This window comes from Etheostoma spectabile, chromosome 13 (genome assembly GCF_008692095.1).
Source record: "Etheostoma spectabile isolate EspeVRDwgs_2016 chromosome 13, UIUC_Espe_1.0, whole genome shotgun sequence".
Taxonomy (NCBI): domain Eukaryota; kingdom Metazoa; phylum Chordata; class Actinopteri; order Perciformes; family Percidae; genus Etheostoma; species Etheostoma spectabile.
In genome coordinates, this window is record NC_045745.1 from 25050816 (window position 1) to 25072323 (window position 21508).

Genomic DNA, 21508 nt, shown 5'->3' on the forward strand with positions numbered 1-21508 from the left:
CCTACTGCGTGAGCCCCGTCTCTGTGCGTAACAGCGAGCTTTTCCTGCGAGTCACTACAACATGTAACAGCCAATCACCAGCATTACTAAATCTTGGTAGAAGCATGCTGCATGCTTATTGGTTTACTGACGCTGATGAGATTTCCTCCTTAGGTAGTGAAATTTGATATTGATTGATGTGGCATTTTTCGAGGAGGCAATTCGCTTGGTGTCTAAAAAGTATTGAGTTCGGTACCCAGCCCTAGTCCGAATGGCCGATAGAAGAAGAGAAACAAAATTCAAACTAAAACAGGAAACCTTTCTTTGAAAATAAATAATTTGGGAAAGTGGATGCCCGGGAAGCCACAACCTTAAGCGATACTTTGTATCACATAAATTTCTAGAATTTCCTTTCATACATTAATATTTTTTCTACTTTATATTTCATCTTTCTATTTAATGATACAAGTATGTGAATTAAGGATGGACAAAAAGTGATTTTTAACACAGCATCTATGGTATGGAACGCATCAATGCATGCAATTAAGTTCCTAATTGTTATGTGAGATTATAATTGTGATAGTTGTGTTTCAAATAGTAAACTTGAATTATTTTATTTTTGAATTACATTTATAATTTTATTTGACTTGTTTTATAAATTTTATAAATAGGCTTCCTTTGATAGTTTTTTGTCCATTTTTTCGTTACGTTACTTATTACCACTGCTTTTAATTTTATATTGATTTATTGTATGCAGAGATGCCCTTCTAAGGTGTGAAGCCTTGTTTATTTTTTTCTGTTGTACTCATGTACAGAAAATGTTCAATTGTGTGAATGAATATAATCTCAGTGAAAAGCAACTTTCAGGCTGCCAAAGCATGATAGCATGGTTTTCAGATGTTAAATTAAATGAACACAAAGAAAATCATGTGTCGCACTTCAATTTAACAGGAAACATTGTACTCTTGCGTTATATTTACTGCTGATATTATTATTGTTACAATTTAGCTTATGGTTATTTTTCTTCTTCTGTTTCTGGTTCTTGTAGGGTCTACATGCATATTTCAACAAACAAATATAATGGATTTTATCTTGCAACATTTTTTTATTATATATGGAAATATGTTTTGGCATTTGACTTCTTAAATGATACACACATTGTAAGCATGCCCTATGGGACAAATCACATTTTTTACTCTTGAATAAAATATGCATGAACAAAAATGTGTTGCATAGTCTCTAACTCACTGGTGGAAGCATTTATGCTATTTTAAACTTTGACCCTGACTTACATCCAGAAACGCTACAACTCCTAAAAAAATAAATACATGTATTAGCCATGTATGTAGCCAACCAAGAATATTAACTACACTTAAAGTTGATTTATGTATCAGAATCATCACACTACCATTGATAACTTCCCAGAACCCACAGGAGCATCTTCAAATATTCAATATATAAAAGAGAGAAGAAGTAAATCTTTACTTTTGAGTAGCTGTCACAGATATTTATGCTTAGTTATCAAATTTGTTTCATCAACTAACTGATTTAATGACTGACTGTTTCAGCCCTAGCAGCTACCACCATTATGTATACTTATTTTGTGCATTTGTTTTTGTGGCTTACGAATAGAGTGACCACCAACTTACATCTAACTAAATCTGCCTAAACATGTCAATGACTGATTGTTACATGCCACAGAGTTTGTCATTTTATGTAATGTTACCATAATCCATCTAGGCTAAATGCATTTTTGACGGTTGATTAGTTGGTTCATTTAAAATAAATAAATACATACCTGTTGAACTTCTTATTCTGCCACTGCAGACAAAGGTAGCAATGTACCTTGATGGATAACACCTAAAAAAGCATTCAGTTCTATTTTCCTCCTTCACGGGCACATGAATGCACCACAGGTAGATTTCGTATGTATGTGCTGAAGCAGCATCACTACCACCTGCTGACGTTACTCAACCGTCTGTTGTTGTTTTTTTTAAGTATAGTTAGTTAATTGACAGAGAAAGCAATGGGATGGACAACATAAATTGCGAACATAAAGATAACCAAGTAAATAACATTTTGACTCAAGATCATGGCGATTTTCCACAGATTGCAGAATTCACTCCACAGGATATGACGTATTGCCTCATCTTGTCCATCACAGCTCAGGGGGTTCAGTTTATTAACAGGGTGGCCCGTTAAACACCGCTAAAACAAACAGACAGCAAAAACGGTCCAGCTTTAGGCCTTCAGTTTAAAAAAATGGCCCAGCTGCAGGCCTGTTTGCAGCATGACAACAACCGCCATCGTCTGTTAATCGGATAGTGCGAAGGACTTTGAGTGGCTGCAGGCTTGCACCTAGCTAGCTAGCTAGCTAGCTAGCTAACGTTACGCAGCTGTCTGAAACCAAAGCTAGTCGGCTATCTAACGTTAGCTGCTGCGGCTCGCTTTGCCATATGATATTGACGCACATTGCAAAGGCACAGACCTCTACAGAAAGCGATTGGATCAGCAAAGCAACAACCGCAACGTTGAAATGGACAAAGAAGAAGCAGACCGGCTGATAGAGAAGGCCAAGCTGTGTTTACGGTCAGGAAGGAAAGATCGGGCGCTGCAGCTGCTATATGAATCCCAGAATATTTATCCCAGCACCCGTGCCAGAGGTAAAATTAGCCGACGCACATTCTGCAGTTGCAGTCCAACTAGCTACCTAACGTTGCTCAACTAATGCTTGTTACCCCAGTGTATTAACTGTAGGAAATGTAATAACAGATTGCAGGATGGGTGCACTAAATGGCTATTTTTAGAAGCAGAAAAAAAAAATCGAGCTATCTGGCTTTAATACTTAATGTTAGTGTAGGCTGCATGCTGAAACGTATAGGGCTGTGAAGGGCTCCCTCCCCCCTTGCAGTTCACAGACAGCACTATAAATGTGTGAGGCAATGCTGTTTTTAAAATCTGACTGTCTCCAGTTGCCTAATAACCTTTTCAGTAATGGCATCATCAGGGAATAATTAAGTTGGCATGGAGCTCTTTGGGCCCAACGTGCATGAGGACATTACATCCCACAGGGTCCATTTTTACAGCAGTTTAGCACGTGTAGTGCAAGTAGTGAAAAACTTTTGGTGCAGTCAATATCACTCTGCAGCTCGTGTAAAAAGGTGTGATAAATGAAAGGAAAAGTCTGCAACTAGGAGTTAAGTGTCTTACTCAGGGACACCCAGGTGTCCCACACCAAAGACGTGTCATATCTACTGCGTCATCACCACCCCATTTTAATTGTTTGACCCATCTGTCATCATGGCCGGCAATATAGATTTTTGTTGGCCGGTAACTATAATTTCATTGTGATTTTCACTGATACAGAGAAATGGCATAAGTACTTACTTCCCAAACTCAAGTAGAAGTACGGATACTTGTGTTACGAAATACTCTTGTAAAAGTAGAATTACTGGTTGAACTTCTTTACTCAAGTAAAACTAACAAAGTACAGGCTTGGCAATTTACATAAAGTATAAAAGTAAAAGTAGCCTTGTGAATGACAACCATTTTTTTATGCAAAGCTACTAGACCACACAAATATTACTAGAGTGCACACTGAGAAACTTCAGTGGACATGAAAAAAGGCTCTTTATATGCCAGTGCCTACATTGTTAATGGACGTCTGCCAATAGGCCTAAAACATCCCATATATGACTGTGACAGAGACTGGGACTCCAGGTTATTGAGATTCTGACTGAGTAGCAAGATATGAATTCATTTGCGATTCTGTGAGAATTCACAAATTTAGTTTCACTTTTTAATCTTACCCTAGCATTTAAAGGAATCAACATGTATCTGCTTAATTATGGCTTCTAGGAAGAAAATAAAGGATAAAATATGAATTACTAAACAGGCATTAAGTAAGAAGTTCCCCATACTTTTAGAGTTACAACTAACAACCACTAGATGGCAGCAGAATCTGTTGAGTTGTCTTGTAGTGGTGCGGAAGTGCAAGCATATGTTCCCATCCAATTAGATTGGATCCGTATAATGACGTGAAAAAAACGGTAATTCCACTGAAATTATTTTTGAACTGAAGTAACAAGAATTTTTTTTGTAAAATGTGAGGAGTAGAAAGTACCAATATTCGTGTTAAACTGTAAGGAGTAAAATTAAAAAGTCGGCACAAAAATAAATAATAAAGTAAAAAAAAGATCTAAAAAAGCTACTTGAGTACAGTAACAAAGTTTTTGTACTTCTTAACTTCCTATCGCTGCAGATACCAATAGTTGTCGTGTTTAAGTATATCTGAATTGTCAGCTGACCTCAGACACTGTTCTTGTTTGTAGTGCTGATAGATGCCATAGTAAGGAATGGAGGCACCACTGCTCCACAAGGAAACCACGTGCCCCCTCCAACAGGCTGGAGAGACGAGGACATCAGAAACAATGAGACAAGTAATGCGAGTGGTGATGACAAGAAGAGCTACACCGAGGATCAACGCCAGGGCGTTCTCAGGTGCAAAGTGGCTCTACTTTTTTTGTTTTTCACATTGTTACACAGCAACAGACTGACCACAGCAATTGTTCCTTACTTTATAACTATGGCTGTGTTACAAGCTCTGAATAACCTGTTTTTTGGTCAAACATACTGTTCATCTTATGTCTACATTTGCATGTAGACATAAGATTGACTGTCGGATGGCACTCTCTGTAAATGTACATGTAGCTAACTGTTGTGAAAGGATGTACATACTTGACTTCATATGAGTTTGAGAGACAGTTCAGCCTTGTATTGACATCCATTATGCTTTTTATATTGCAGGATAAAGAATTGCAAGGACTTCTATGAAATCCTCGGTGTTTCCAAAGATGCCAGCGATGAAGATTTGAAAAAGGCGTACAGGAAGTTGGCCCTCAAGTTTCATCCTGACAAGAACTTTGCTCCAGGAGCCACAGATGCTTTCAAAGGTACAAGTTTTAACAGAGGTGAAAGGGAAAACAGTTTTTCCCCCAGTGAGAATGATGACAATATATTTTTATTGTTATTTTATCTCAAAAAACGAAATAAAATAACCTCCTTGGTGGAGGTAATGAGACAAGGACGCTCCTTATAGCTCCAGAGCCATCCCATGGACTGAGCTACAGATTGCCCCCAATTTTATTTAATTTGAAGGGGTGCGTGCCAGCATATTACGTTTATGTTATAACTTAAAATATGTCGCAACCAAATGTTTACCTTCTCTCCCAACAGCAATAGGCAATGCGTATGCTGTACTGAGCAATCCAGAGAAGAGGCAGCAGTATGATCAATACGGAGATCAATCTGCAGCTTCGAACGCACCCCAGTCGTCCAGCCACAGTCGCCATGGATACTACAGAAGCTTTAACAGAGACTTCGAGGCTGACATTTCCCCCGAGGAACTCTTCAACATTTTCTTTGGAGGACGGTTTCCAACCGGTGAGCGGTTGTGTATGACATTTTGGTTGGATGAAGTGTTAGGTCAACAAAGACTACATTGCATGAGCTCAATAGACAGTATGTCAAAAGAAGAAGACCAAAACCACTGCCAGGTGGTTTCAGACAGGTGGCATGTTAGAATTAATTTCATGGAAAAATCAATGAAAGCCCAGTGAGTCATTGGTGATGAAATATACATTTTACAACTTTTTAATTTTTACAACTTTTTTTATTTTCTGAAATTGTGTCTCTCTCTACAGGAAACATCCACGTGTACACCAACCAGGGAGCCTCCTACTCTCAGTTCTATCAGCCTCGTCGTCGGCGTGCTTATGAGAGGCGCGAGGAGGTGGTGGAGGAAAACCAGACTCAGGTCAGTGACTCACAAAACATAAAGACAAATCCCTGTTAAACAACCACAGTCTTATGTTGGGATCTTCTAGTAGCGATATGGTACCATTCGAATCATTAACATGCACCGGAGAAATGACACTTTTTGGAAATGCATTTTTAACGTGACTGCAGCCCTCCATCCTCAGTTTCTCATAATGATCGATTTTTATGTAGTCCATTTACTTTCCTCCTAACTGAAGTGCCTTCATTGCTCCAAGGCTTGCTTCAAAGACACAGAAGTAATGTGCCGGCATGAATCAGGGTAGCCTACATGCAGTATTTTACATGCTTTTGTAATCTGTGCTGATTTTATCTTCCCACAGAACACCTTCACAGCGTTCCTGCAGCTTCTCCCTGTGCTGGTGCTAATCCTCATATCAGTGTTTACTCAGATGATGGCTACTAACCCGCCCTACAGTCTCTTCTATAAGCCGTGAGTCTGTCGTGCCATTAACCTTACTACAGTGACATTTTAGCAAAACCCTGGGTTCCACCATGGTTGACACCATAGTTTCACTGAATACATAGTAATCATGTGTTTTGGTTTCAGGGCCATGGGGCTGGTGGTGTCCAGGGAAACGCAGCACATGGGCGTACCATACTATGTGGATAAAAGTTTTCAGAAGGAATACCGTGGAGGTGCACTGGATGAACTAGAGAAAACAATTGAGAGCGACTATATCGAACACCTGCAGAGCAGCTGCTGGAAAGAGAAACAGCAAAGTAAGGGAGCAGCTCATTTGGCTTAGAAGGAGGGGAGTCTGTTTTAGTTACGGTGCAACGGTATCACTGACTTAGAAAACTCTAAAAGTATTTTATATTGTTTCCTGTCTAGACCCTCAAAGTCACATTGCATTCAGTTGGTTACTGTTAAAGGATAAGTGCAACATTTTGGAACATTTGAGAGTTGGATGATAAGATTGGTGATACATTAAAAATAAGGCTACAGCTGTTTCCATCTGTTTCCAGTCTTTATGCTAAGCTATGCTAACCGGCTGCTGACTGTAGCTTCATATTTACCGTACAGACATGAAAGTGCTATTGATCATTTCAACTAACTCTCTGCCAGAAAGCTAAAAGTGTATGTTAACATGTTGCACTCTTCAAATCAAATCAACTTTATTTACATAGCGCATTACACACAACACCTTTGATCTAAGGTGCTTTGCAGAACAATTATGTAAATTATGGTGTTACAGCAGCAAACATACATCAGTCACACAGCACAAAATATAAATTAAATACTAGAATACAATATACATACATACAATATACATGAAATAATAATATTAATAATAATAGGAATAAAAAAATGATAATAATAGTAAAAACACAGGTCCCAAAGAAGCTATAGTAACAACACACACCTTTTTAGAAAAATTACCTGAGCTGGTTAGGCATTTGGTAAAAGCTAATGAGTAGAGGTGTGTTTTTAAGATGGCTATTGGATGTTCTCAAAAGTCCCCATAACTCACTGTTTAACTCCTTAAAAAGAAACATTAGGATTTTACAAACACATTTTTTTGGCGCTACCAGGCAGCCAGTGTAGGGAGGAAAAACTGGGAGTAATATGCTACCTCTTTTTTGACCTTGTCAAAACTCTTGCTGCTGCATTTGGAACTATTTGGAGACCAGATAAACAAGACTGGGTGATACCAAAATAACAAGTTGCAATAATAATAATAATACAGGCGGGAGGATACGAAGACATGGATGACTTTCTCCAGGTCAGTACAGAGAATTGACCCGAGTTTGGAGTTGATGCAGAGCTGCATGAAGCTTAATTGTACTACCCCATTGGTCACATGCTGTGGTCCAAATAAAATAACTTCAGTTTTACAATCATATACAGTACCTTTTAACTATGATATACTATATACAGTATATAACATGTTTTAATACATCTTACTTTGGTCATCCTGTCTTTTCAGAATCCGACTTGGCAAACCTTGGACAACTGTACCGAGATGAACGGTTAAAGCAGAAGGCAGAGTCAATGAGGCTGGACAACTGTGAGAAACTGCATCGATTGGTTGGGCGTCAGAGAGGCAAATGAGGACTGTTTGAGAGGAGAACACGTTTCTTTACAGACTTTACAATAATGCATTTTATTGGAGTGTCTAATTTATCCAATCTGGCCACTTTGTAAAGAAATCTTTTTTTAAGGTACAGCACAGTCAGTGGGAGATTATGCCACTGGAAACAATGTGCCTTGTCTCCTCTTTGATGGTAGAAAGTAGAGTTGTATGTTAGCTGCCAAGCCTGGCTGTGGTGGTAGCAGCATCAAGTGCAAACTCACTGTGGTAGTGTGTTCGGTGTCTCAGAGCCTTTAAACTTTCTTATAGAAATGGCATGACATACGGGGGGTCTCCCTTTGGGGTTATGAAGGTAGTAGTATGTTCACACATACATTTTTGTTTTTTGAAGTTTTGTAGTTTACCTGTATTTCCTTTATTTTGAATGGTTTTGTGTCCTCGCTGAAATTTTAGGTGTATTTATTCAATATTTAATAGAGTGAATGATACTTGAGATTCCTGGCTTATTGTTTTTTTCTGTAGAAAGTAATACAATACAGTGTCTTAAATCATACTGTAGTCTTTGCAAAAATCTGAGAACTTCTGTACTGAAATGACAGAGGGGCTTTTAATTATTATTAAAACAAAGACAAATCAGACACTAGAATGGACTGCAACCTGCTGTGGTTAATTAGGCAATGTGACCTCTGGCACTATAGCAATAGGAGGCACAGTAAGTCTATTACAAACCGTGTCCACATTTTTCTGATTGTGTTATCATAAAAGTAGAGCAGAGCTCCAGTAGAGCCATCCTCAGTAATTTTGATTTGTCGCCAGCAGGGAGTCCAGTTTAATCAAAAAGCCCATTCACAGTCCCGCACTGTGTTCTGCTGTACCTGGTAGATATGGGAAGCTCGATCGTGAGTGATATCTGTAAGGTTGCAGGGGCTTAAATGGCACGCAATAGCTTCTTTTTCTAGACCCTGCACAAGCTGGAATCATTTTGTTCTCAGAAAAAAAAAAAATGTTGGCCCATGATTTATAAATGTTTTATAAATTCTGCACCTTTTTATTTATACTGTTTCATAAAGAAGACACCTTTTTGTTTTGAAAATCTTAAAGAGAATTCATTAAAATTGTATTCAGAAATGGAACTTTCTCCCAAAGCTAGGAACCAGAATTTGACTTTTGTGTTGTCAGTTCTAGTCATGAGTAGGACGCTAGCTTTGTGGAGTTAACTTTAATTGTTTCTACCAACCACAGATGATTCAAACTCTACAGAAATCAATATTTCTTTGTGCACTAAGACTGCCAAACTGCCTTAGCTGTTCTCATACTTTACAGGAAATTTACAGGTCCATCTCTAGCACTTTTAAGTTAATATTTAATCCTGTGTTCCCTGTTGTTACTGTTGCATGCACCCTAGTGAGAGAGTGTTTTATTTTTCAGCGGACACATCTTCATGACTACTGACACACTAAAAATGTTAACTGATTAGAATATTGAAGTCCACACTGTCACTCACCAAGATGTAAAACTTTTACTGTGAAATGCAAAAATCAGGTTTGGGTATCATTTGGTGTGGTAGTACACTTGAGCAACACTGCAGAATTCAGTTTTCAGCCAAATATACCTGGAAATTAAAGATGTAACCAGAATAGGTTTTGGCCCGTCTGATTTGTTCATTTATGATTGGATGTTGGTTTGACTGAACCCTTCCCTTGGTCACATTATTAGAAAAGCAAATGCGGGTGACGGATATGTGATGTGCAACATATTTAGTGATTATTGTTCTATATATTAGAAGACTACCTTATCCCACTCAGGGTATAAGAATCAAAGTGTTTTTATTTCAGGTTGACCAGGCAGTAATCTTGCATTGCCAGACCTATCTCCGCAGCTCTGTTGAGCAAAGTCGGTAAATCACGCAGTAAGACTCGTATAAATATTTGAGTTTTTTTTATCTTCAAAGAGGTAATTAAATAATGTAAAAATCACACAAATGCTGAATCAAACATTTACACTGTCAAAACCACTCACTTGTGCCTTTAGAAAAATATCCCATGTACTGTAAAGTGTGCTCGAGGGCTTTAATGTTACGTTCCCACCGTCACCTTCATGTGACCTGTCCAGTTGCTTCCTCAGACATAAGTGTAGGAGGTTTGACTTACTTCACAAGTTGCATGTACAACTTGACATAGTATCTCACCTTCTCTGTTTAGTACTACATTTGAGCTATCAGCTAATATACATTTATTTTTTTCTGTTGATGCCAGTAGATGTCTGGATTTAACAAAAATGGGGGGGGGGGGAAGGAACTTTATTTACTTTAGTCAGTTGACACGGTCATAATGAAAACATAAACACAATGTATTTGCATTCTCAACAGAAATGTGCAAGGACAAAGTGGTAGTTGACAACAGCAACAAGGTGGTATCCTATACACAAGTTAACTCTGGTTTAATACCAAAAAAAAAAGTGTTTTATTAATCAGGCCAAATGACATAACAATAAACATGACTAAACAAAAGCCAAATGCAAAACCCTTCCTTATCACCGGTCTTATACCAGAGTGGGAGCTTTGTAAAAGATGGTGTTTCCTATCGCTATTGCTATGTAAAACAGTCACAGAGGTTAGGAAACAACGCTGTTTAACATATTCATCTTGTAATGCTTGTGTTCTTCACAGCTTCATGCCATGTTGCCACTGCTGCTTAAACTCATTCCTGAAAAGATCTGCATGCTTTTCCTCCTGACACACATTACATTAAACATTAATTTAATGAATTAGGAAAAGACAGACAGATTTTGAAAAAATAAGGATATGAAATGTTAACTATTTAAATTCACAATAAGAAAGTCATATCATGAACGTTTGTGATTTGACAGTGTTTTGTGTTGGAATTATAGAAAACTTGCAAATTCAAGCTGAACATGGGTTGGTGGTTTTATGAAGATTTATTGTTTAAACATTTCCACCAAACAGTTTAATAATATGACGTTTTCTCAGAAATACTGAAATTGACTACGAATATGCATGTTGGTACCGGTTCACAGGAAGTCTAGCCTAGATGAAATCAATTAGGCTCAAACAATACAGCCATATTTAAACATGATCTGAACGTTTTTAAAATTAGAAAACTAAAAAAACTAAACTCAAATGATCCCATACAAAAAATGAAAATGTTTCTGTTTGAAATGAGTATGACCATTTACAACTTCTAAATTAATCACACTCTTTGGCCTCTGGTTTAACATATCACCAACATGATATGTTTTCACGAAATCACACATCTATTCTGGAGTTCAACCAGAACTCACGCAGTTTTAATTTCAGAATAACTTTTATCTTCATTTAGACAACCTGATGGAATCCAGAACGGGCTCACCCTAAGTGATCTGCATCATTGTAATCTGGGATTACACAGTTTGTAATCCATGTCCGTATGGCTGTCTCAGAGGAAATAGGCTTCTCCATATCTCTGTCTACCCATTTAATTTAGAGTGCAAATAAGGTTATACTGCATTTTATGCAGTAAGAATCGGTGCAACTGACATAAATTCAGTCTTGTGGCTTCACACCTTTGACTTCAACCCAGCAACACTATTGGATCCTGTCCACATACTGTTTGTTCATTTCTTCATCTTGAGGTCGGCTTCTATGGCACAACGGCGCCCTCTGGTGCCTCCATCCTGCAGTCAAAGAGAGGAAGAAACAACCTATTAGACCACATCTTCACTCAAAGTATGTGACTGAAACAACACCAGCGCTTCACAAACAAGTTGTGCTTCAAGATGTTAAATTCACGTATTACTTAGCCAATTATCATATTCAGCTCAATATGATCGTGGTACCCTTTGTTTTGATATATACAACAATTGTAGTTTATATTTTGTATGCATCTGGAGAAAAAGAAAAGAAAGATAGGGAGAGTTGGAAGGCTGTAAGATCGGTACTTACAAAAAGAGAAAGAAGGAAGGCAGGAGAGGACATGGAGACAATGTCCTGTAGAAGGAAAACAAAGCATTTCAGAGCTGCGACACAAAAGTGCATTTAAGACTCAAGAAGAAGCAAAATAATGCCAAAAATGATGCAACACAGAATAAATTCAAGAGAAGGAAAGGTTGAAATAAGCTTTAAGAGAAGTACTGTTGCAAAACATACCAAAAGTGGTATTTGCCATGTGGCCATTTTACACATTTACTAATTGTTTCCTCACTGCACTGCAATTGCACTACTTATTCACATCAGATATTTTATAAGGAGCATGTCAGCATATTTAGCTTAATAACTACATACAACATACACTACAAATATATTGATGTCAACCATTTTTTAAAAGTCTATCATGACGTTTTACAGTCATCTCCTACCTTCCAGTGAAATACTAGTTTTGATTAACATCAGTGCGCTATGAAACATCAACATTCAACAATTGAAACTCGCATCATTTGTCATCAAAACATTAAGGAGTGTTGCTTTGTCACCAGCCAACTAGGTGCTTAAGTAACGAAGGAACAAATCCCAGAGTGAATTATATAAATAAAAAAAATAAAAGAAATGTTATGTCAAAGTTAATGTAGCTCTTATGTAGCTGTTTTTAAAATGTTAATTTGTTACTATCATCAGGTTCTAGTACACAACTGGTCTAATCAATCAATCTCTCTAATGCCAGTTCTTTTTAATACTGTTGTGAAATTATTGGAAAACAATAGCTTTCTTGAAGGTAGAATATCAATGTAAAAACGTACTGTATGCTTTGGTAAATAGTTGTCAGTAGTGTTCTCTCTGCATTATGATTGCTTACCATTTTCCAAAGCATAAATGTTATGTCTTAAAATAAATGTCATTGCTTTCCAGTCAACCACTGGTTTGAAACTTTTAAGAGATACAGTACATAAAGTTATCACCACGGTGAAATGTGTATTGTCTTTTTATTGTAATATAGTAATGAATTTAAAGATAATCCGCTATACAAGATTGAAGATGAGTAAAAAAAGTTTCGCATTAACTGATATCTGTAAAATCAGAGCAATACGATGAATAACAAACAAACAAATTGTGACAGGTGGATTGTTGCAAAAAACAAACAAAAGTTGACTTCTGACAAAAAGATTTTCACTTATAATGGTTACTCATTACTTGAATGTTTCAAGTCTCTGCAAGTTGATTTTTAAAGCATACAAAACCAATGGCTACCTGAAAGGATATCATTACAAAAACTAATATCATGCTTTGGAAAACGTCAGGCAGATCTACTTTAGCATCACTTTCTTCTACCTTTAAGTCAGCCTGTTGTCTCACCCTTGTCTCTTCTTCTGTACTCTCAGCTTTTGTCAAAATTCTAGTGAAGCACCTTGTCAGTAGAGTCCTGTTTGCGTGTGCTCTCACGGCCCCTCAGGCTCTTGGCGCTGATACCAGACTCTGACGTCTCCATGATTAGCTGGGTAGCCAGAAACTGCTGGATCTGCTCCAGGACATCACGCTGCATCTCCAGAGCCATGTGGTACACATCATGATCCAGGCTGTTGTACATGACCGCATTCTGAAACATGAGCATGATGTCCCTCTGGAACTCAGCGGTGGTCCGAATCACACCAGTCTCAATGTTCTTTTTTATGGCGGCAAGGTCCATGGGCCTGCAGAAGTGAAGGGCAAAAAAGGGGGTTTGAGTGATGTTGAATGTCAATAATCCAATGTCATCTAGCAAAAACAAGTTTGTTTTGCAAGGTTAGTGTCTCAAAAGTTTATATTTGTGTTATGTAAGATCACCACGAACAGTAACCACTATAAAAAATATGTTTATTATTATTATTATTCAAATGAAAATAGCCGTAACATATGACCACAGTAAAACATATTCTGTGCTTACCTCTGCACAATACTGTGGTACCCAGGTGCAATTTCATCTGTTACCGGCTGCAGGAAGACATTTGCATACCTACAACAAGTTCACATAAATTACAACTGTTTCAGAAATTATACAAATAATGAGAATTGCATGTCACATCAGAGGCTGAGCATCAGTAGCTAGTGTTACTGTTAAAGTAATAGTTCGGATTTTTGAGTGGGGTTGTATGAGGTACTTCTCTATAGTCAGTGTATTACCCACAGTAGATGCTGGTTGGCACGCCCCCAGTTTGGAGAAGCAGACAGGAGTCCCGGCACAGAAGCTAAGCAATATACTTCTGTGGACAAGGGCTGCAGCAAAACATATTGTAGCCACCTAAAAAAGCCCACCTGAAAAAAAACAATATCAGTTTATTTGTATGCTATTTTGAATATATTTAATTGAATATCCCTGTTTTACCTTGCTGTCAGAAAGGTAAAGCAGTTGACACTAAATTTTCTCAACCATAGCACATCCGTATATCTGCTGTTCAGTCTCCCTTTGTAAAAGTTCTTCTGTATACTCTGGCTCATAAAGGTATCGCCTTGTCCACAGTGAATGGCATTTTGTCATCGTTGTCATATTCTTGCATTTGCCTATTCCATAAACCGCTTAAAGTCTGACCCAAAAAGCTGAACTGCAACATTATACAGTGTGTGGCACAGTTACACTTCTGGAAAGGAATATGGAAGTTCTACAGTTGACAAAATGTAGTGCCAAAGGAAACAGCTGTCTGACTGCACAAATATTCGAAATATAGCATACACTTAAACTGATATTGTATTTTTAGGTGGACCTTATTTTAGGTGGCTAAAGTGTGTTTTGCTGTTGCCCCCATTAACAGCAGTATATTGCTTTGCTTCCGTGCCTGGACTCACTTCTGCCGCCAACCTTGGTGTATGCCGATCACCATCTACTGTATACATTGACTATTGATGAAGTACCTTACACAACCCCAATTCAAAAGATCCTTTTAAGAGTCATATCTTGACCTGTGATTGGCCGCTGCACGCCACACCAGCATAATGGCTTTCTTCCAGATCTTGTGAGCTTGTAGAGCTTCCAGGTCCTCACTGCACACAGAACTGCATAACAATGGTATGTAAAAAATTACAAACAGAAAGATCATGAGGAAAGTATCAAGCAGAACCTGATCTGCAGCATCACACAATAAAACATGTTGCTAGGTGCCAGAATTGAAAAACAATCTTTCCTTGCAGTGTGTGCATTTGTGTGTGTTTCACTCACAACTGCGAAGAGGCAGGGCTGCTGGGGATGGACTCTGCGGTTGTGTGGAGCTGTAGAGAAGAGGAGGCCGTGTGGAGGCTGTATCCATCCTCACTCTCACTGGCCGCGGGTTCTAGCTCCATCTCGCCATCTGGCTCTGACAAGAATCCCTCCACCCCATCACCGTCTTCTTCTCCACACACATCTGGCCCATTGAGCTCATTGTACGATTTAGTCCCTGAGGCATTCTCTCCTCCCCCAACACTTATTCCATCCTCCGCTTTCATCTCCTGCAAAGACATAGAAAGATGCAGAGATTCAAACGCAGCTTACAGTGCAGGAATACTGTGGAACTACGCACTTCTGCATTTCAGTACAGCAATTACAAGCATCATGTTCGCTCTGTCCTTGTTGGGTGCTATACCTTGGGATGCCTTTCTGTCAGTGGGCTATCTTCTAACACTGAGTCTGCCAAGATAGTAAAGATGAATAATAAGAAGGAAATGGTTATGCAAAATGCATAGTTGCATGCAAACTGCATGTTATGAAGCAAGTGAATACTAGTATTCATGCATGAGCGTGCATACCTCCATGAGCTTTTTCAGGTCTTTGCTGTGTCCACTTCTTACTCTCACATTTTATAGTAACACCCCTTGAAATTTGGCTTTTCTGGTGTGCCAACAATTCAGTCTCTCTCATGGCCTCAGGTTGTGGAGGTGCTCCAGCGTGGCAGTGCTCCAAACTCTTTGAGCTGTGTGAGGATGAGGAGGTGGGAGGAAGGCCCCTTAGTCCCATTGGGAATGCTGCAAGACCGTTATCTTGAGTGTCGCAAACAGAGGAGAGTGAAGCTGAAGTCCCACGCTGAACTTCTAACAAGTCTGTCTTCCCCTCCAGACAACAGTGAAAAGACAAGGACTGTGGGTCCCCTGTGGGCACTGCGGGGTGAGATTCATGGGGCTGGAAAGGCCCAGCCTCCCAAGCACCAGACAAAGCATGGCCGTTCTCCTCACACAGTGACAGCGCAGCCTCAACTGCAGCTGCATCCAAAGCCTCTACAGTCTCATCTGCCTGTAGAGGAAGAGATATAACTCTAGATCTTAAAGAATAATTTAGTTTTATTTTATTTTATAGTTTGCCATGTCCTGACCTGTGAATCTCAACAGTGAGATTGGTGAGTAAACTACTGTCATAACTGTCTAGATTAATGACCAAAATATATTTTAAAAGACTGTTTAAAACCTCAAGCAGGTATATTTTTTTCACAATTTGTCCACCATTGATCTCAAGTGCTGTAAAAATATATAGTACTTTTCACCTTGTCCTCAATGATGGCAATAATGTCCCCCACTGTCTTCAAGTCCAGCTCATCCCCCAGGTAGGACCCAGACACATCCTCCTCACTGAGCTCTGACACTTTATCCTCTGCAGAGACAGGTTGGCATCCAGGGGGCAAAGATGGCACCATAACATCCATCTCTGCACACAAACAACTGACTTTAAACTTTTTTCGTTTTAAGATACAACTTTAAATTAGCAGTAGTAGCTGTAGCAGTTTGTAACCACAGTGAATCTGAACACCTGTTTGCTTTAGGTTTACAAAGATATTTAGATTAGTGCTGTCAGTTAAAAGCGTTATTAACGGCGTTAACGCAAACCCATTTTAATGGCGTCAATTTTTATATCACGAGATTAACGTTCTTTTTGACCTAGCAAATTTTTAGAAGTTTTTTTTCACATGCTGTTGCAACAACAAGCAACGTTATAAAAACTACAACACAACACCGGATCTAGCTAGACAGGAAACAAAACAACAGGCACGCCACACACACTTGTTTGGGCTTGCGAGCCAGCCAGAGCGTAGTAACGTTACGTTTTGAGTGGATGGCAAGCGCAAGACGCTGAAATGGAAGCCAATAAGATTCTGAACGGAAAGTTTACTTTTTTAAAGTTGCCAAATGGTTCCATTGACAAGACTAAAGTGATCTGTGTGTTTTGTCGTTGTGAACTGAGCTATCATTGACGCACGTCCAGTCTTGAACACCACTTGATGGCCAAGCACACAGCTGATGCCAATTCTCAGCCCCCTTGTCAAAGTATTTTTTTCACCCTTTTATTGATGGACGGTGTTACATTGTGTGAGAGATTATTTGCTCCAAGTGAGAATGCTACGTGCAAAACTGAACACTACAGTTGGCTATATGCCAATGTTGTTTTCAATAAAAAAGAATTGCACAAAGCAAGTCAATCTACTTTTCCATGTTAATAAGAGCATTAAAATGAGAAAAAATAATGGGACAAAAAAGAAATCAAGGGACATTTAGAATAGATAAAAATGTGCAATTACTTGTGATTAATTGCAAGTTAACTATGACATTAATGCGATTAATCGGGATTAAATATATTACTCATTTGACAGCACTAATTTAGATACAACTAGATATCCACAAAAGGGAAAACTGAACTGAAGTGAAATTAAATTATCTAGCTACAAAGCAGGTGCCATTAAGGATGCGAGGTTTAGTTTGTTGATTAAGTACAAAGTGGTTTGGGTCAAAATGGACGGACCTGTACTTGCAGCAGAGTCAACAGGCACAGGAGTGGCAGCAGAGAGAGGAGCACTGGAGGCTGAGTCAGCAATGACCATGAAACCTAACGGAGCAGAAAACTTGGTAGGACTTGCCTCCAGGAGACGGGATAACATCGGGGCACCTGTAATGCAAGCATTCATACACATTAACACTCAAAGTGCAGAGTGCCGACAAAGGAGCGAAGGCTTTGGGCTGGCCAAATGTATGAGCAAACAGCTCATAGGAGCACTTTTCTATAGAAAGCATATATACATTAAGGAACAACAAATCTAAAATTTTATTTTAATCAATTACTTTTTTACTACATGGAATTTCTCCTGATCAGTGCTAAGAAAATTAGGAACAAAAATACAAACAAAAAAAACGTATTCGAACCTGTTGCCTGAGAGAGAGGTTGGCAAGGCAGAGCCAGCTGCAAGTCATTTGCTGCTGTCATATTACCGGTGGTCACGTCCCCCTCCCCAATCTGGGATATAAACAAATAAATGCATGTCAAACATTAGCCCGTTTTCTTGAGCAACAAGTCAAGCATTATTATTTATGTTGTATTCAAAAAGAATCCTGTCAAATCAGAAATGTTGTTTGTCAAGTTTGTCAAGGAATGTGTATGAAGGTGTATGGTTATACAAAGGGCCATAGAGGCAGCGCCACATGCGGAGCAGAAACGTACCCAAAGGAATGTGAGGAGGTAAAGATCTAGTTAAGAATATACTTATTCTGACATGTAAGGATTTCACATTAGCAGACTAGGCTTCATAAAAACGGAAATGGAAAAAACATGAAACAAGCTGGACAATTCATGGAGGTAACTGTGACTAGCTGAACAACACTTCCTTAGCTGCAATGGGAAAGGATCCCAGATGGAAAACACTGATGACATATGAAAAAGGCTTGGAGGTAAAAAAGAAAAAAGTACTTAACAGTAACATGGAAGTAAAAGCCAGCCATTTGCAGTTTGCGAAAAGATGCCTGTGCATTAAAACAAACCATTGAACTCTTCAGCTTTGATGCAGAGGTACTGTGGCAATTTTAGCATAAAAACAAATGCAAAATAGATTTTTGTGTGTCAACTGTCAAATGATACATTTTTATTTCTTAAAAAAACAAAACAGAAAACGTGTTAAGGATAGGTGCGTTTAGAATGCATATGACCACAGATAGGAGTAACACCCAGGACAAAAACCAGGGATATACACAACACTTCAATGGTTTCAAACTGTACTATTAATGACCTTGTGTAGCACAGCCCAAGACAAAACCTAAACCCCACTCCAAAAGTTGTTGTTTACGCATGCACCCCATCCAACTTTACAAATCTACAGAGAGAAAATCCTGAGATGTCCAACATATTACGATACATTTGCAAAGATGACTAAATGCTTAACGCACAGTAACTCTTCAAATAATAAGAGGAAAATGGGATGCCCTGCAGACTTGAACATTAATTACAGAGCTTGGCACTGTTGGCATAATACAGTAAGTCCCCTCCACATACCAGTCTGGAATTTGTGGCCAAGATATTGCCTTTCTTCAATAACTCTGACAGGAGCGGAGATGGTGGTGGTGTGGCTTTCTGGCCCAGAATCTTCTTTTGGGTGGGGTCATCCAGAAGTGACCCGAGGCTGATGTCGTCATTACCAGGTCCAGAAGACTCAGCAATTGACATTAATCTGGCTGATCCTGAAGCCTAGCAACAGAGAGAGAAACATGTCATATTTTTTTCATACCGATCAAAGGTTGTCTTCATTGGTCAACTCTGATTAAGTGTCTTTATTGAAGAGACTGTGGGAATGGTCAAAAATATTAGACAGCTTTCTGAAATATGAATAAATAAAGTCATATTTTCATATATATTAGGGCTTCAGCCATCGATTATTTTAGTAATCGAGTCTGCTACCAATTATTCCATTGATTAATCGAGTAATCTCATAAGAAATTACTTTTGTTTTATAGTAAACAGCAATAGTAAATATACAAAAGAGAGGTTTACATTTTTGGTGGCCCACATGTAAATCTTTCTCGCCCCATTCCCCTTCATGGCTGCACTGAGTCTTTACACTGGATTTGCAAAGGACCTTTTCACTAAGCTCAGGTAAATGTGACTGCATCTAAGAATTACAAGAATTTGTCCAAATTTGAAGATGATGATGTTGAAGATCTGATGTTTTCTACTGAGAGGATGTAGTATTGACGCCCTGCTATTGTGGTAAACTAGATCGACTTTACAATAGAAACACTTTACAGAGTTTTCTTTTTTTGCCGCTTAAAATGATCACAAACTTTCTTTCGTTTTCTCTTGCCTGTCTCTTCTCTTAGCCATCACTATTTTTGCTATATTCCTTTATTTTTAATCTAAGCCGTCAGTCTTGTGTCCACAGAAGCACCAGCCTTTTGTGCACTAGTAATAGTTAGTTAATTAAACAAAGCCTCGAGGCAAAGAATTTTGCATCAAGGATTTTTTATAATTAAATTATTATAGTTACTCGAGGAATTGTTTAAGCCATAAATATACATATATTATACCTTACAGCAGTGCAGTTAATTATTTCTAACAGTTAAAAAGTTCTTAAAGTTAATACACAGGCTATTTTATATATATATTAAAAAGTAGGTCAGAACGTAAAGGTATAGTGTTGCTAAGCTCGTCCCCAGCTTAACAAGCCAGAAAAAGACCGTGAGAGCAGCGGTGGTCGAGCGAGCTGGAGAGTAATGGTAGAGAGGGAACGCCAAACAAAGTAATTTGAGGAGTAAAACGTTATTTTGTGATTGTCACGCAGCGGTTACGCTCTGAAGCATGAATAATCACACCCACACATGCGCAGGATGGTCTGTGTGTGTGTGTGTCAGTTAAACTTTGCATTGGTATGAGATGTCGAGGGGCATGACAAAACAGTGGTAGCTGGGAATGACAATGGGCTGCATGCCCTGCACGATTTTATTGGCAGGGGTTACACACCCATGTGGAGCCCAAAGGCTCCTTGCTGAAACCCATAAAGGTCCTGCACACAGAAAAATAATAAGAAAAGAGAAAATACATGCAGAGGGCATGGTCTCTGCAGATACAGACAGCGCCACACAGATGACTTAAAAGGATTATTTTTGTATTAGTCTATACATTGTTTTAATATACCTTTAAATTATTTTGAACCTTTAGTAACTTACATTTTTTGTTGATGCAAGATCTAGTGTCAAGCACTCAAGTGGGTCACCTGGTGAGAACTCCTTGCTTGGGGAGTCTGAGGCTGAATGCATGGTGATGCTTGGCACTCGCTTAGGTGTGTTCTTTGCCACCTGTCTGGCTGGAAGAGGGAGGGGCAGCAGAAAGAGGATTCTCTTATTAGTCACACAAAAGCTGATGTTCAACTTGCCTTTTTTTTCTCAAGAAAAAGAAGCCATGAGCCATGATTATCATTTAGTTGGTCTATTGGTCCAATACTTGACAACTATTAAACATATTGCTATGAAATTTGGTACAAAAATAGGTGGTTCCCAGAGGACAAAGTGCTGAACCTGACAAAATAAAGTCTAAGAGCTAAACTGAGCCCAAACTACCAATGTTGAGCTGAGCTTGAACAGTTAAATCTGAGTTTTCCCAAAATGGCCATTGTATCAAATGTACCCATTTGATTTAGGTGGTGCTAATGTATTAAGAGTATAAGCTCAAGAGGAGTGTTCAGCTTCAACAAAACAAGAAATATCTCTTAAGTCCTGGGCATTTTTTTCAACTCTACAGTAATACAGTAAAAACAGCTTACCTATATAATGTTATCAATCAATCCTCCACCTATTAATTCTGTTACACTTTAAGCTAAGGTTAAATAATGGATAATGTCAGCATATGGGCCGAGTGATTGAAGAACAGCTCAGGATGTTTCAGAAGTAAACATACAATTTATGGAGCATCAATACAATTACTGAAAGATAATTCTGCACTGGTTCCCCCGTAAAATACCCCTTAAAGTGAAGAAGATAC

The 21508-nt window shown here is 38.6% G+C and overlaps 2 protein-coding genes across 2 annotated transcripts in view; one reads left to right on the forward strand and one right to left on the reverse strand.

The window, feature by feature from the left end:
- The first annotated feature begins 1936 nt into the window (after nucleotides 1–1936).
- On the forward strand, nucleotides 1937–9491 carry dnajc18 (DnaJ (Hsp40) homolog, subfamily C, member 18). Its single transcript, XM_032533370.1, has 8 exons — nucleotides 1937–2642; nucleotides 4311–4479; nucleotides 4786–4931; nucleotides 5215–5421; nucleotides 5682–5794; nucleotides 6138–6247; nucleotides 6365–6537; nucleotides 7746–9491. Exons 1-8 carry the CDS (start codon nucleotides 2516–2518, stop codon nucleotides 7868–7870), a joined length of 1170 nt encoding a protein of 389 aa, XP_032389261.1. The 5' UTR covers nucleotides 1937–2515; the 3' UTR covers nucleotides 7871–9491.
- A 1273-nt stretch (nucleotides 9492–10764) lies between these two features.
- The window catches only part of brd8a (bromodomain containing 8a), a 15066-nt gene continuing 4322 nt past the window's right edge, over nucleotides 10765–21508 (reverse strand). Inside the window, exons 8-20 of the mRNA XM_032534343.1 lie at nucleotides 20698–20834; nucleotides 19031–19222; nucleotides 17911–18001; nucleotides 17513–17656; nucleotides 16263–16423; nucleotides 15535–16015; nucleotides 15372–15415; nucleotides 14969–15237; nucleotides 14713–14805; nucleotides 13703–13771; nucleotides 13187–13469; nucleotides 11791–11835; nucleotides 10765–11522 (exon numbers count right to left, since the gene is read on the reverse strand). Coding sequence (XP_032390234.1) covers nucleotides 11463–11522; nucleotides 11791–11835; nucleotides 13187–13469; nucleotides 13703–13771; nucleotides 14713–14805; nucleotides 14969–15237; nucleotides 15372–15415; nucleotides 15535–16015; nucleotides 16263–16423; nucleotides 17513–17656; nucleotides 17911–18001; nucleotides 19031–19222; nucleotides 20698–20834 — 2069 coding nt within the window. The 3' untranslated portion in view covers nucleotides 10765–11462. The remainder of the gene's footprint in view (nucleotides 11523–11790; nucleotides 11836–13186; nucleotides 13470–13702; nucleotides 13772–14712; nucleotides 14806–14968; nucleotides 15238–15371; nucleotides 15416–15534; nucleotides 16016–16262; nucleotides 16424–17512; nucleotides 17657–17910; nucleotides 18002–19030; nucleotides 19223–20697; nucleotides 20835–21508) is intronic.